The following is a 16872-nucleotide window of genomic DNA, read 5'->3' as shown; positions in this document are numbered from 1 at the left end:
CATAAAATTATAACCTTCTTTCCCCTTCACGTGCTTATTTTTTCTCCATAGTAGTTACTACCATCAGACGTACTATATATTTATTTGTTTGTTAATTGTATGTCTACCCCTCACTAGTCTATAAGCTACAATAGGACTCTTGCTACTTTCTGCTGAGGGTTTCAGCTCCTGTTTGAATGTTTTCAACTGTGTGAGTGAGTGTGTGTGTGTGTGTGTGTGTGTGTGTGTGTGTGTGTGTGTGAATATTGTAAATTGGGGGTGGGGGACCTGTGGGATTCCTCTTTATCCCATAAGTTAAGCAATGCAATAAAACTATATTTTATCCAGGATTTATTTATTTGTTTTTTGTTTTGTTTTGCTTTGTTTGCTGTTAATGGAAAGTTTCTTCGGAATATCTAAAGCATTATATTTAGAATTATCTGGAATAATATTCCAAACTGATAAGAGTTGCAGTAAGGACATTGCGTCTTTCATTTATAGCTCTCCTCTGCTCCCCCACCCCCACCCCAACACTTCCCTCAACCCCATTGTCTTTCACAAATGGCACAACCATCCACTCGGCTTCTAAAGTCAGAAATTTGGGAGTCATTCTTGTCTACTTCTTTTGCCTCACTACCGCGTTCATTTTGGGAAAACATGGCAAGAATGACCAACAGGAAGGTCCAATAAATTCCTGGCAAGAAAGGGAGTGAATGGCTTCAAGCCAAGTCCAGGCAGACATTGCAGATCTTTAACATGTGTATTAGAACTCTGAGGTCTCACCCTTGATTTTTTTTAAAAAACAGTACAACTTCCCCAAAAGGTAACCCAAAATTAGAGGCTGAGCCACACACACTCAGAGTCTCATCACAAACCCTGCAATCCTTCCTCCGATCACAGGAAGCTCAGCAAAAGATTCTCCTTGTTGGTCTGCTGAAGTAAACAGCCATGTTGAGGAAGCAAGGAACTGAGGACATACTCTAGGGTCTGATGGCAGTCTCTGACCTCCAACCAGCAAAACCTAGAGCCCTTAGTCACGCAACCACAATGAAATAAATTCTGTCAACTCCCTGAATGTACTTGGAAGCAAGTTTTCCCCAGTTGAGCCTCCAGATGAAAATACAGCCTGGCTGATGCTTTGATTGCACCCATGTGAGACCCTGAACAGAGGCACCCCTCTAAGCCATGCCTCAACTCCTGTTCCATGAAAGCTATAAGATAATAAATGTGTGTTGTTTTAAGCCACTAAACTTGTGGTAGTTGCATGGCAATGGAAAACTAATGCATGCTGAATTGCTGCATGGAAAATGGAAGAGGGAAAGCCAAGTTCAAGTTTCAGCTCCACCACTTACCAGTAGTAACTGTGGTTCTCATTTATCCTCATCTTTCAAACTGGCATGATAATAGAACCTACCTCCCATGGCTGTTGGGAGGGTGACACAGTAACACATGCAGAAGGAAGGGTTTAATCATTTTATTTAGAGCAGCAGTGTCACATACTAAGTGCTAAACGTTACTTGTCAAACTCGAAAAAGAGTGGTCTTCTGTAGGTTGAGAACAAGAGAAAATGCCATTTCCACTCAAAGAACATCACCATGTTTATAGGTGACCCATAAGGATTCTGCCATTTCACCTCTCCATGGATTAGCCTACAGCCTGTCCCCTGGTCTGAGCCTATAGATTGAAATATTAGAAGTCCCATCTTTAAGAAGCCAGAAAGTCAAAATCAGGGGGAAAGGCAGAAGCTAACAGCTACAACCTAGTTGAAATGATAAAATGAGAAGCATTTTGAAGTAACCAAAGCATATGGAATTATAAGCTTCACATGTTTAATATCAGTAATTCATTCCTAAAAATAAAGGGTTTTGCATGAGGACAGTTCTTTTCCATCACTTCAAAAGAAAAAAAATCACAGGTCATTATTAGTCAACCTGAACTCCTATCCAATATTCCTAAAGTGTAAGTAAAAGGAATTAAAATATCTACATATGAGTAACATAAATTAACATGTTAAGTTATAAATTGTGCAGAATATGGTAATTCCTTGATCCCCAAATAATCACAAGGGTTGAAAATAAACAGATCTTTGTGTGCAGTTTGTGGCTGTGGTCAGAGTTGGCACCACCCTGTGCCCACTTCCCCTTTTATTGCACAGCACGCTTTTCAAAGCTTTGCCATACGATCCTGATGGTCTATCAGTTCTACTTAGGATTTAAATACAGACTGTGCCTACACTTAGTTTTGTTTAAAACATTGCATTGCCCTTTAGGACCATAAATTAAAATTTAACTGAATAAACATTGGCAGAAAAAGGTTGTATTGGAAAAATACCTTCTCTGAAGTTTGGGTGTGAAAAACAAAGAGACATTCTATCAAAACAAAAATTAACAAAGGATAGTCTGCAATTATTTCTATACATCAGAGATTCTCTGTCTGGAATGATTTTGCTCCCCCAGGAAGTAAACGTGGTGATGTCTGAAGACAACTTTGGTTATCGCAATTGGGGATGTGCTCCTATAATAGCATCTAATGAGCAGAGGCCAGATTAGCTGCCAAATATCCTACAATGCACAGAACTCCCTACAGCAAGGAATTATCAGGCCCCAAATGCCAGTAGTGCCGATGTTGGGAAACCCTGCTATCCATGGTTGCCACAAGCTAGAAAATACTTAAGATAATATTTGTACACATTTTTTTGGTTTCATGAAATCATTTGCCTTTATCATTTAATAGTTAAGCTCATAACAAATATAGAAATATAATGGATTAAGGTGGAAAGCAAAATTCCAAAAGGCACTTTAGGTTGTTTTGATTGTATTTGTATAGTTTAAACCAGGAAGGTCTTGAGCACAGTTAGTTTTACATGTCTTTCTGAAAGCTAGGATATGCTCTATTAAAGGGGCAGCTACATCTGGTCCTCTATGTTCTTAACAACAGATTTTCCTACCACAAAGGCATATGGTTAAGCAATATGTGAAACAGTTCACCTCCTTGAAAAGAGGATACAAGCATCGTTGAGGAGAAACAGCACAGATTTTGGAAACACACAAGTGGAGTTTGACTTCATCCCCTGCCCCTTAGCATGTGACCTTGGGCCACGTAATCTTTCTGTAACCAACTTAACCTCAGTTTCAGGGTTGTAGAATTGTTAAAAGAATAAACATTAGTACATGTTACAACAGAACACCTTCTACAGTGCTGGAACATGGTGGATATTTCATATACTTTAGTCCCTTCATAGCTCATGAACATAGGTGCTGGAATTTATTTTTATGTATGCCATCTCTTTATTTGTGTTTATTCTCTGTTTATAAACAAATTGAGAAGCTTCTGGAAAACTTGATGCTTTCATAGGAAGATAGGGGGCTGGACATGCTCTAGAATTCTAAGACTCTATGACCCAATGACTGTGATTCTATGGTTCTAGTCCTGAGTGATCACTAAGGACTCCATGTCAGACTAATGGAAGATCATGATTTTGGCTGCAATGTTCACTCACTCAATGCTTTTTAATAGCGTTTTGCCACTCAATCATGGAGCCATCATCCGAGGTCAAAAGATCTACCCACGTCACCACCGTGCAACCAAATGAGACTGTACTGACTGCATTTCCCTATGGACCTCATAGCTCTCTGCTGAATTTCCTGAAAGGAGACCCAAAAGTCTTGGGGGTAAGTCCTCTCCCACCCATGGGTCTTCCTGGAATGGAGAAAAGAAGTTATTTCTCCATGCATGTCTGCAGAGATGCTTTTCAGGGAGGGAGCTGATTCCCATTTTTTTCCCCCTGACCTTTCATCTACAATGTATTCTTCCTGATTGATCATAAACACTTTTAAATCATTTGCTTGTACAAATAATTGGATCATCAGTAGAAGAGCCAATGTGTAGCCAATAACACCATTTCCCTAGATTTGGGTAAAGAAGAGAAATAAAACTTCTGATTAGAAACACGCACAGTTTGCCTCCTGTCATAGAAATGCTTCTGAGGGCTTATTGAACTCTGAGAAAAAGAACGTTTCATTGTAGTTACTGACTCCCCGAATCCTGGGGAAATGCTAAAGCTGTTTCATGAGGAGTTAGTACTGGTCTTTGAGTCCTAGCAGAAGGGATGTAGGAAACGTGTCATTTTTCCAAATATTTTATTGAGGAGGCAAACTCACGGTTTGGTGGCACCTCCCTTGGAGCTAAAAGCCATTAGAGGCTACCCTTTTACGCTGTTTCTGGCATGGGAGTTCTTCCAAAACCATATTCAAAGCTCCATAGTGAGTCACAAAGTAGACATAAAACAATTTCAGTCATAAATGTACCTAGACGGGAGAGAGGTGTGAATAGCCCCCATCCTTAGTACAAGAGTAAAATCACTATTTGTGGCATGGTGACCCAGAAGTGTGGCCTGGAGGAAAAGCCCAGATACTGGAGAAGAATGTCTGGTCTGAGAAGAGCCCTGAGCCTGCGAGACCACCAGTTGTTCCTCTCCCTGCAGACCTCGAAGCCCACGAGGTTACTCCCAGCTCTAGTCAGGCCCTTGCATGAAGAGGAGATGCGACATAACTTCACCCCAGCTTCTCTGCTATACATCAGCGAACTTCATACAATTTTAGAGAAACGGACTGAGCTATAACACCAAAAGCATACATTGAATGTGGAAAATGTGTGTGTGTGTGTGTGTGTGTGTGTGTGTGTGAGTGTGTGTGTGTGCGCGCGCGCACACACATTGGGGAGTGGGGATAAATAATAGGAAGCTACCAAAGGGAAATCATGTAAAAGCGAGTAGTTTGTAGTCTGTCTTCAGGGTAGAGACACACATACATTCAAATTTGTCTGATACAAGACAAATCGGTATAACAGTAGGGGGTGTAGTAAGTAGAGAGGGATGAGAGTAAAGGATTCGAACCTGAAGGACCCATGCAAGTGTGACAAGGAAAGCGACACTGGGTCTCCTGAAAAATCTGAGGGTGGCTGGTTGGTGGAAAGAGAATGGCATTCAGATGGTGGGAAACATGACACAAGCTTACAGGGGTGCCCAAACCTGGGAGATGCGGTCCACAGAGGCTGGGCACTCGTGACCTCACGTACCCGTTTCTCTCCTCACAGGCTATCCAGGTCCTGCTTGCCCTGATCACTGTGGGCATTGGAACTATATTTGCATTTAATTACTTCAATTTCTCCCAAAGATTTCCGCTCGTTTTCCTCACAGGATATCCATTCTGGGGAGCATTTATTGTGAGTACTGTCTGTTAGAAGCTTTAGAGAAATTACTGTAGAGACTTGTTTGCACCACCTCAAGTCCTGGGGTAATGAACCCAGGAATATGGTCCTCAAGGAGACTAGTCCCTCCCATGGGAAGAGATGTGACTCTTTTTGGTCACTGCATTACCATCATTGTAGTATTAACTACTTTTAGGTGTACAGTGTTTAAGCATTTCCAAAGCCCTGTGTGTAGAGTAAGGCATTGGCTCCTTTCTACCAATCTGGGAGATTACCATATTTTGCCATTTTTAATGTACACTTTTTTGCCCAAATTTGTGAGGGAAAAATAAGGCTGTGTATTATACATGGGTAGTACTAATTGTGTACCTATATAAATGTTTTTAACTCTTTCATTTAATGCTTATGAGTTAAAAGTGTAACTCTAGAAATCAATAGCAATATCTGTATGTAAAATAATACCCTGGAATACGATAATCATTTTTGTTGAATTTATGACGAATTTGCAACGATGAAGAGTTCTTGGCCTTCTATGATGTGTAAATACCGTCAATTTGTTACTGGTACAAAAAATTTCTTGTACCTTGTATTTGTTCTTGTGTTTTGTAATTACAATTATTTGTTACATAAAATTTCTTGTACTATAATATGTTAAAAAATAAATACTAAAATTCTTTTACAACACCAAACACAAGTACCTCAATGTAAACAAATACAAATTTGAGTTAAAAAATTTAAACGAAAGGTTTTTTTCCTTGAAAGTTGGTGCCAAAAACATCGCTACCCATTATACACAGCAAAATATGGTAGATGGGCAACTATCCTGCTTTCCCCTTTGCAAATAAGGAAACTGACTTTGAGAGTAGGTAATAAATTAAACATGTCTAGCTAGCACTCATAGAATCATAAAGTCTCATGGCTGAAGGAGAATGTTGAGGTGATTATTATAGTTTATCTCAGAGACAATTTTATGAGTGTCACTCATCTAGTTGATTATAGAGCCATAAATAAAATTCTTAGGACAGCGCTATTTCCATCCAATCCCTACAGGCTTGGCTCCCATTCTTGTGCCACAATATTTAAGGGTAGACTCATTAGAACTTCCCCACTAGGACATACACTCCCAAGAGGGCAAGACTATGGTCTGTTTCAGTTGCTGTTACATTCTCAGAACCAGAATCAGGCTTCACGCAGAGTAGGCATGAAGGAATGAATCATTCAATGAACAGAGGGGTGACATGATAAATAAACAAGACTACTGTCTCTATTAAAAACCTTGCTCTTTTTTGGTAAGCATAAATATTCCATGCCTTTTTTATGAATCTGCATTTCAAACACAATTAGTAGCGTTTTCATTTTCCAACTATAAATAATATAATGTTGAATATAGTTGTCAAAGTACAGATGCTGCAACGCAGAAAAACCAAGAAGACCAACTCTTCATGTGCCCTTTTCGCCACAGAATTTCCCTAATGTGACTTTGTGTGACGTGCATGCATGAATTCTAATGAGGTTCCGGCATTCTGCTTGTTAAAACTCCACTCTTCATTGAGAGGATATTTACTGAGCACTTAGTAAATCTTCGATCGTGTCCTCAGTGCTGAGAGTTCTGTTAAACAGACCCTTTCTAAGAGAAGTGGTGAATGTCTCTTGGAATCAGATGTCATCTAGTAGGGAGGCTAGAAATGAAAAAGCAAAAATAACTCCACAGTTATGTCATTACGCTTGTGCAAAGCACACTTAGAGAGGAGTCTCAGCTGTCCCATGAGAGGGTTTAATGGAGGACTCACCTGGCCTGGGGGTCAGGGAAGTACTCGGCACATAGATGCTCCCTAGGTGATGTGGAAGGAAAGCCTCCCCTGGCAAGAATGAAGTGTGAGCCTTGATGTGGGAAAGAGCAGCAGAAAGACCAACGAGTCCTTGCTAGTGGCCCAAAATGTGGGCTGGAACCATGTCATGTCAGCCCTGTGGTCACATGAAGAACACGAAACTTTAATACACGAGCCAGAGGAATCCACTGATAATCTTGAAAAAGGGTAGTGACATTTGAGAGCTTGTTGTCTTTAAAATATCATTGTGTTTTCTGAATGGGGGATGAATTCAAGGATGATAACAGCAAACCTGGGAAAATCAGCTAGGAGGTGGGGGCGGAGCTGCAAGAATCCAGGGGAAGAAAGATGGGACCCTGGAGATAAGCAAGATGGACAGCTATGACAGCAACTTGGAGGGAGAACTCATCTGATGGCGAGCCGATGTGGGCATGAAAAATGTGGAAGGCATCAAAGGCAACTTTCCAATCTCTGCATGTCACCTTGAGGTCCTTGGACACCAAGACCCGAAGGTCCTCAAGGTCCAACACCAAGCCCTACAGGAGAGGTTCCCATCCCCAGAACATTAAAAAGTGTAGGTGGCTCCATTTTGGATGACAGGGTTCTCATTTTTTCCTGGGTGGCACTAGGCTCTTTATATTGCAGATAAAGAAGTGGCAGAGATAACTACACTTGATTCCAGCCCCCATATCATCTTTTAGAGAGTTCTTCCCTGAGAAATCTCCCTCTACCTGCTCAGAGCAGACACTGTTCACCCTCCCCTTTTCCAGGCCCAGAGCCCAGCTTTCTTTTTGGAGCCCAGCTAGACCAAACATCTGAGTGGCATCTTTTGGACCTTAAAGAGGGATCTACCTCTCCCCACTGACCCCGGCAATGCTGAGCACATCCGGCGCATATTCCTTCTTACGTCAGTGCCTACCCTCCTCCCTTCCTGATGCTCAAGTGGAAAGACTAGGTGGTTTGGGAAACTCACAGACACATAAATTACAATAGAATCTGCAGAGGAAATTATTGGGCTGTCGGGAAAGTCATGATGTGTCTTTGCAATGAAAAACATAGAAAAGATACGTCATGACTTTTCCGACAACCCAATATATTGTAAGGTGGTCAAACACATCATCTGCTAATTTTGATCTCTTTTCTTCTTAAAAGTTTATTATTACAGGATACCTCACAGGACTCAACGTGAAGAGAAAATGTCTGGTAAGCTACTTTTGTGACTTCTATGTCATTTAACATCTTCTATCTATACTTGCTTTATATCACCTTTGTGCTTAAAGGCTTTAGTGATAACGGATCTCCCAGGGAAATCTTTACACATCAAATTTGCAGTTAAAGTCATTCCTATTTGTCAGTGTCACCATCAGCCCTACATTTGTCCACTGGTTCCCATTTCCCAGGTCAAATAAACTGAAAGAGCTGCTTATTGGAGAAGGATTTCTACATTCCTCTAACTCAACGTTTTTTAATTGGGAGCAACTTTGCACGTGCGCACGCGCACGCGCACACACACACCACCCAGAATATTTGACAATGTGTGAAGACATTTTTGGTTGTCACAATGGGTAGCGAGGTACTATTGCCATCTAGTGAGTAGAGGCCGGGGATGTTTCTAAACGTTCTAAAATGCGCAGGACAGTCTCTCACAACAACAAAAAAATTGTCTGGTCCAAAATGTCTGTAGTGCCAAGGTGGAGAAACCCTGCCCTAACCAAAACCAATCCCAGAATTCCAGGAATCCTCCCTCCCCCAACACCACCATCAGCAACAGAAGCTTTTCTTTGGGGTTTGCCCAAGTTCTGGAGAAGAGTCTTGCATTGATGCCAGGTCATCATAGGACTGAATCAAGGTTATGGTTCATTGCTGTGTCAACTTGAAGGGAAAGTACCTACTTCAAAGGGTTGTTTTGAGGATTTCGTAAGATATAACGTATAAGAGGTATGGCCTTACTTAAACATTTGTACCCCTTCTAACTACTCTCTCTCTCTCTCTCTCTCTCTCTCTCTCTCTCTCTCTCTCTCTCTCCATACACACACACACACACACACACACACACTCAATATATATAAAATATTGTCCTGGAGACGTGGCCCTTCTCTCAAAGCCATTTTAACTCTGTTTTTAACCCTCCGCCATTTCCTCTAGGGACAGCTACAAGCCATAGGGTAGTTCTCGGGGGATGAATGTCTCCATCTCTCTCTACCTGTGGACAGAAATGCAGACAATACAGATAAAGCCCCAAATGTTCTTCTTGTCTCTATACTGACCTCCTTTCAGATCTAAAGAATATGCCAAGGATAAGGTAGACCTACGCCCATTCACTGACAGCTAAGCAGATGAAGGCAGACAGACGGGGGCAGGAGCACTCAACTGGGCACCAGGAGATCTGGCTTTCCATCACAGCTCTCCCACCAAACTGCAGGATCGCTCACAATCACTTATAATTCCTTGAGACCTATTTCCCTGCATTGTGGGGATAACAAGTCCCCACATCTACCTACATCACAAACCTGTAATGAGGATCAGATGAGACTAAGGCTGGACATAGCCTTTGTAAGCTGTAAAGCACAGTACAAGTGAGGGGACTGCCGATTTAGAGCCCATTAAATGTCCTAGGAGCCAAAAATAGAGCCTTGAACGAGCAAAGGACTGAGGATTGAGAGAGATGGCATATCTGTGTGCCCTGTGCATTTTCTACCAAACTCCTGTGTTTGGGGTAAACATGAAGTCATAGGCATACTTCCAATCCTGCTACATGGCCACAAGCTATTCCTGGCAGGCTTTGTGGGCACATCACTGCGTTTCCCATCACCATAGACATGCCATGATCGAGGTATAGTAAATACCTACTGAACAGAGACTTGAGGTTTCTCTTTGTTTTTCCTTCAAAAGAGCATTAGCAGTGCTGGGAGTAGATACAAAGAAGATATTCCCCTTCCTTCAAAGGAATTCAGATATTTCTACCTCCCACCCACCCCCACCATCCTCCCCCCAAAAAAAGAGAATGAGAAAAAGGAATTGGGTGAGGCAGTCTCAATTTATACCTTCCATGCTGGAACTCTGAGCTCAAAAAAGGAAACCTTTAAGCCCCAGTCCAAATTTGTTACTATGTAAATATGTTAGCTACTTGGTTGGTGATTGTGTGAATCACCTGGGGAGTGAACGTAAGCCACCTGAAGGCAGGACCATTTACCTTTGTATCCCAGGGGCCTAATGCAGTGCCTGATGCGGTCGGTGCACACAAAATATTTATTAAAATAAGTGAATAAATGGATACTGCCCTAAAATTAGGTGACATCACTCTCGTTTTAAAAGGTAGAAATTGAGATTACAAAGGATTAGTTACCTTGCTCAAGGTCCTAGTTCACTAGGACTCAAAATCAGGTCTCATTCTAACACCTTATTTTGCTCATAGATTATGAAACATGGTGCATTAGGATAAAACGACCATTTTCTTAAGCACTAACCGTACGGCACCCTTCTCTACCGGCGCTCACTCTTGGCTTCCTGGCTCATTCTAAACCTTGGTTTGTCTTTGGACTTTGATGACTCAGGATTTAATTTGTGAAAGCCTTTCAAACACACTGACCTGACCGAACACTTCATCCTAGGGGGGGATCTGGAAAGATAAAAGCGCCAGGAATTTCTTACAAGGTATGTTTGGTTTGGTTTGGTTTTTATTTATTTCATTAATTTATTTACTTTAACTATTTTCCAGAAACAAAGTGTCATGGCCATGAACGTGATCAGTTCTTTGGTTGCCATAGCTGGGATTACTTTCACCATTATCAGCTACAGATATCAGCACCAGTACTGCCAGGTGCCATCCCTTGAAGGAATATGTGTTATAGGTAGAATCCTTTTCAATGTAAGTGGTCTTATTCTTGTTTGTTATATATATGTGTGTGTATATATATATATATATATATATATATATATCCATCCATATATATATGTATAATGTATATATGTGTATATATATATAATTTTCAGTTACAGTTGACACGCCATATTATTTTATACTAGTTTCAGGTGTACAGCATAGTTGTGAGACATTTATATAATTTACAAAGTGATCTCCCCCAATAGGCCTAGTGCCCACCTGGCATAAGTGGTTTATTTTGTGCAATATATCTGTATAATCTTATCTGAACTATATTCATCATGCATTGATTCATTAATTTAGATTCCAATAGTCAAAGCTGTGTCAGCGTTTGAACTGACTGTTGAGAAACATAATGTGATTTAGTGTCTGGATGTGACTCCTGGTTTTGTCACTTATAAGCTTGTGACCTTGGCCTAACATTTTGTCTTCTCTGAGTCTCAGTTTTCCTCATGTGGGAAATGAAGATAAGAATACCTGCCTCATTGGGTTGTTGTGAGGATTCCTTAAGTTAGAACATTACCTGGAACAGTGTAAATAGTCAATAGGTTTTAGCTATTTATAAGTATTGACATGGATTGGATTACATTTTACCTTTTCAGTATTAATGAGGAACAGATCTAAAAAGTTTACTCAGTTAATACTAAAAACAAAATACAGTAGGAGAAGGTGTTCAAGCCACTTAATAAAATATTTTAATAATTTTAGAAGCTAAATAACTTTATATGTGTGTAACAATTTTATTCATTAAAGCAGATGAGATGTATCTTTATCAGAAAATATAATTGTAGGCATAATTTTGAGTATTTATGTAAAAAGTATTCAATGAGGTTATTTTTATGCATGTCAATAATTTCAGAAGGCCTTTCTCTCTACTTCCCCAAGCAAATCCTGGGGTTGCATTCTATTTCTACTTGCAACATCTTGAAGGCTTTGGTCCTAGAATGTTAATGAGATTGGACCTGTTTGGATGGAAGTGAAGTGGAATCATGGGAAATTGTCTCCCTCAATGAAGAAGGAAAGAGAAAAGAACTATCAGTTACTGAATCTGAGGTCTTATTTAATCCTCACAATCATCCAGTAGAGTGAGTCTAAGGACGTCCCCATATGTTCTAAGATAAATTCCAGACTTAAGCTCATAAAAGGAGAGCCAGACACCAACATAAGAGACAAAATCCTGTCCTACTGAGGCCAAGAATGTAACATTATAATTCTTACCCCTTTCCTAGTAGACAGGAGGCCACTATCGCACATTACTTAATATATAAACCAGGAAGAAGTTGCATCCTGAAAGGGTTAAATCTCCATAGAAGTGAAACTCTGCTGTCTCCTTCCTGCCCAAGATGGTCCGTTGTTGCAGGATCAGCTCTGCATACAGAATCATGGGGAATTTGTGCTGAGACCTCCTTTGCATAACTCCATGAATCCTTGCTGTAACCCACACATCCTAAATAAGCTGAAATAGCTAGAACATGGGCTTTAGACAGACCTCTCTCCGACTCACCTCTCTCCAAAGACCATCCATCGTCTATTCTGCAGCCAGAGTCATCACTTAAAGAGACAAATCTGAGCACATTACTCAATGGCTTCCTGTTAAACACAGAATCAAGACTCTGATCTTAAAAGGCTTACAGGACCCTAAAGAACCCATTCTGACTCCTGTTCTGACATCATTCCGGGCCTTTATCTTTCTCACGCCACTTGCCTGTCACTTCCTGGAATCCCAAGTACACACTGCCCCAAACCCTGAGACCAGCTTTTTCTGGCTTCCCCCGCCCAGTGCCTGCCCTTTTCTTCCTACTCAATTAACTCCTCCCCATTCTTACTGTCAGTTTAAACATCACGTCTTTGCAGAGGTCCTTCCAGATTGCACCTCCACCCTTCCCAGTGCAGATCTGGGCAGATCTCCCATTATAGCAGTGCATAGCTCCCAATCCTTCTTCACAGCACTTATCACAGTTTAATTAAATAAAAACTGTGTAATTCTTTGTTACTGTCTGCCCCCCTTTTTATGATGGAAGTTCCACAAAGATCAAGACCAGGTCTATCTTGTTCAACAGCTGAAGCCAGTAAATGGACAGTAGGTGCTTCATACATATGGGTTTACCAACAAATGGGGAATATCCAAGGTTTTGGACATGTAGCAGAAAAACCAAGATAGACTCAGTCACTTGTCCAAGGTTAAGCGTAACCTTGGACCTAACTGTACCCAGATCTTTCTGTCTCCAGGGTCTAAGCCTTGTGGACACCATGCTAGTCCATGCTGCTTCTAGATTTCTAAACATTGCCTTAAAGCAGAGTATGCAAAATGACAATTTGTGGACTATATCCAACCTGAAGATATGTTCTATTTGATTCACATGAGTGAAAAAATAACTGGGAAATGTCACATTAAAAATATGTGTATCTGGCTTCCGTAGGAAAGGAAAAAGACCAAGCATCCCGAGGCCCATATTCCCTATTCCCACATGGCAGTTATTGCCTGGAACTGAGTAACAGATGCATCCTTTACTCTCAACCATCTCCCCTCCTAACTCTTTCACTCATTTGGGATGGTTGCCTGGTCCCTATCGGCATTTGGTCAGAAAGACAAAAGATGGAAATTGTTCAATCAGTGGTGTCTACAGAAGCATCTAAAACACGGGGTTTCCCCTCACTTGGTCATACAGTGTAAGTGGTCCTTGGCTTAGATCTGTAAAATGGCACAGGTTTCATTCCAAATGTCATTTATTTATCTCCATTGTTTGCAGGGAATTTTGTCAGTCTTACTGATCATCAGCATAGTGGAGCTCAGCATCTCTGTGACTATCACCTCCTTCAGAAGCAAGTGCTAGACAAAGTCAAATGAGGTGTGTTCAATGTTGTTACAGAACAGATTACCATTGGGACACCCTAAGGTGATCTCTGGCCTATCAGTGGGCAGAGCAATATTTTCAAATGCTGAAATAAAGCAGATTCTAAGTTTAGGAAGGTCAAGAAGGGACAAGCTTAAAATTGAGGGCCCGCTCCACCTGAGACAACTATGCTTCTTTTTCTTGCCCTACCTGCTTTCCACAGCCATCTCCATTCACACATTGCTCCTTATGTCCCTGCCAAAATATATGAAAGACCAGACTTAACGGGAATCCATATTACTGTAACATGGGGAGCTTATGTCTAGGTCATAAGGGTGTATGAGACAGAGAAGCAGAGAAAAAAATATTTAACAGTGATACTAGTATGATTTATAATAATCATTAGAGCTTACGTTTACTGAATACTATGTCAGTCATTGTTGTAATCACGTAGCACCAACTCACTCAATTTTAATGAAACTATTAAAAAACCCTTATTTTACATATAAAAGAACTAAAGCACAAGGAGCAACCTCTCCAGTGTCATACACCAGGATTCTGACTCAAGTAATATGGTTCCGGATTTTCCTCTCTCAGTCCCAGTTTTTTTTCCCCTCTTTTTTACATAAACTTAATAGAAGTATAATGTACAAACAGTAAAATGTTTCAAGGAGTTTTGACAAATTTCATACATCTGTTTAGCTACCATCACAATCAAGATATAGTGAATTCCTATCACAGCAAACGTTCCCTGAAACCTCTCTGTAGTCAATATCTTCATTGCCTCAATTAGTTATTACTTTCTCAAACTTCCTATACATGGAATCATAAGTAAGTGCTCTTTGTGTCTGGCTTCTTTCACTCTGCAATGTGTTTATGAGATTTATCCACACTGTCACATGCATCAATAGTCTGTTCCTTTTATGTAAGGATACACCACAATTTGTTCATCTATTTAGTTTTTGATGGGCATTTGGTTGCCATGAACATTTGAGTTCATGTCTTTGTATGGACATATGTTTTCATTTTCCTTGGAGTGTTGTGTCCAGGACTTGATGGCTAGGTCATATGGCAAGTGGATGTTTAACTTGATAAGAAATTGCCAAACACCTCTCCAAAGTGACTGTACCATTTTGCATGCTCATCAGCAATATATGAAAGGTACAGTTGCTTCATATAATCATCAACACTTGGAATTGTCAGCTGTATTAATAATTTAGCCATTCTAGTGGGTATGTATTAATATTCCATTGTAGTTTTTATTTGCATTTTCCTGATGACAGATGATGGTGAGATTCTTTCTATGTGTTTGTTGTCCATTTGTATATCTTTTTTTTGAGATGAGTCTGTTCAAATATTTAGCCAACTTTTATCTCATTGTTTATCTTATTGAGTTTTAACAACCTAATTGATTCTTTTTTTATTATTGTTAGTTTCAGGTGTACAAAACAATGCAATAGTTATACTTTTCACCCCTCACAAAGTGACAACCCTTCTCCCCCAATCCACTACCCCCTCACCCCCGATATCATACATATCTATTAGAATTCCATTGACTCCACTCCCCACACTGTACTCCACATCCCGTGATTATATATACATATACATATATATATTAAATTATAGTTGACATATAATATTATTCAACATCAGCTTCAGGTGGTCAGGCTTCTACAGCACCATGATGTGGTCTCCCTAACAAGACATGTGACCATCTGACACCCTACAAAATATTTACAACATTATGAATTATATTCCCCAAGCTGTCTTTCATATCCCTGTGGCAATATTGTAGTTACCAATTTATGCTGTCTAATCCCTTTTTCTCCTCCCTCATCACCAGCCCCTCCCACCTAGCAACCATCAGTTTTTCCTCTATATCTCTGAGGCGATTTTTGTTTACTTTGCTAATTTATTCAGTTCTTTAGATTCCATGTATAGTAAGACGATATGGTATTTGTCTTTCTCCGACTGACTTATTTCACTTAACAAAGCGATGCAAACGGTAAGATTTCATTCTTCTTTTTAGCTGCATAATACTCCATTGTATAAATGTACCACAGTCTCTTAATCCAGTAGTCTACCAATGGGCATTTCAGTTGTTTCCAAGTCTTGGCTACTGTAAATAGCGCTGCAATGAACATAGGGGTGCACATATTTTTTCAAATTAGCGTCCTGGGTTTCTCTGGATAGATACCTAAGAGTGGAATTGCTGGGTCATAAGGTAGTTCCATTTCCAGTTTTTTGAGATACTTCCATACTAATTTCCTTAATGGCTGCACCAATCTGCAGTCCCACCAACAGTGCACCAGGGTTCCCTTTCTCCACAACCTTGCCAGCACTTGTTTGTTGATTTATTGATGATAGCCATTCTGACCGGAGTGAAGTGGTATCTCATTGTGGTTTTCATTTGCATTTCTTTCATGATTAGTGAGGTTGAGTGTTTTTTCATATGCCTGTTGGCCATCTGTATGTCCTCATTAGAGAAATGTCTCTTCATGTCCTCTGCCCATTTTTTAATTGGGTTGTTTGTTTTTTTTGGTGTTGAGTTCAACGAGTGTTTTATAAACTTTGGATATTAACCCCTTATCAGATATATTGTTGGCAAATGTCTTCTCCCATTCAGTAGGCTTCCTTTTTTATTTATTGATGGTTTTCTTTGCTGTGAAAAAACTTTTAAGTTTGATGTAACCCCATATGTTTATTTTTTCTTTTATTTCCCTTGCCTGAGGGGATATATCAGTAAAAATATTGCTCAGGGTAATGTCTGCAAATTTACTCCCTATATTTTCTTCTAGGAGTTTTATGCTTTCAGGTCTTAATTTTAAGTCTTTAATCCATTTTGAATTTATCCTTGTATGTGGCATAAGTAGGTGGTCCATTTTCATCTTTTTGCATGTGTCAGTCTAATTTTCCCAGCACCATTTATTAAATAGACTATCTTTACTCCAATGTAAATTCTTGCTTCCATTTTCATAGATTAACTGACCGTATATGAATGGGTTTATTTCTGGACTCTCTATTCTGTTCCATTGATCTGTGTGTCTGTTTTTGTGCCAGTACCTTTCCTTTCTTAAATTACATTTTTTTGACCCTCTCTCTCTGTCTCTCTGTCTCTCTGTCTCTCTCTCTCTCTCTC

General features: G+C 40.1%; 2 protein-coding genes across 3 annotated transcripts in view; one reads left to right on the top strand and one right to left on the bottom strand.

Annotated features, from left to right (window-relative positions):
• LOC109390028 (membrane-spanning 4-domains subfamily A member 4A) overlaps positions 1 to 12435 on the bottom strand; it is an 87075-nt gene extending 74640 nt beyond the window's left edge. The window contains exon 1 of the mRNA XM_019656014.1: positions 12404 to 12435. Coding sequence (XP_019511559.1) covers positions 12404 to 12420 — 17 coding nt within the window. The 5' untranslated portion in view covers positions 12421 to 12435. The remainder of the gene's footprint in view (positions 1 to 12403) is intronic.
• Positions 8169 to 16872, top strand: part of MS4A5 (membrane spanning 4-domains A5) — a 48371-nt gene continuing 39667 nt past the window's right edge. For both annotated transcript variants that reach the window (XM_019656023.1, XM_019656022.1), the window contains exon 1: positions 8169 to 8219. The gene's annotated coding sequence lies outside the window, so the exon portion shown is untranslated. The remainder of the gene's footprint in view (positions 8220 to 16872) is intronic.

This window comes from Hipposideros armiger, unplaced genomic scaffold, assembly GCF_001890085.2.
Source record: "Hipposideros armiger isolate ML-2016 unplaced genomic scaffold, ASM189008v1 scaffold_253, whole genome shotgun sequence".
Classification (NCBI taxonomy): Eukaryota; Metazoa; Chordata; class Mammalia; order Chiroptera; family Hipposideridae; genus Hipposideros; species Hipposideros armiger.
This window is presented reverse-complemented; position numbering and strand designations above follow the sequence as displayed.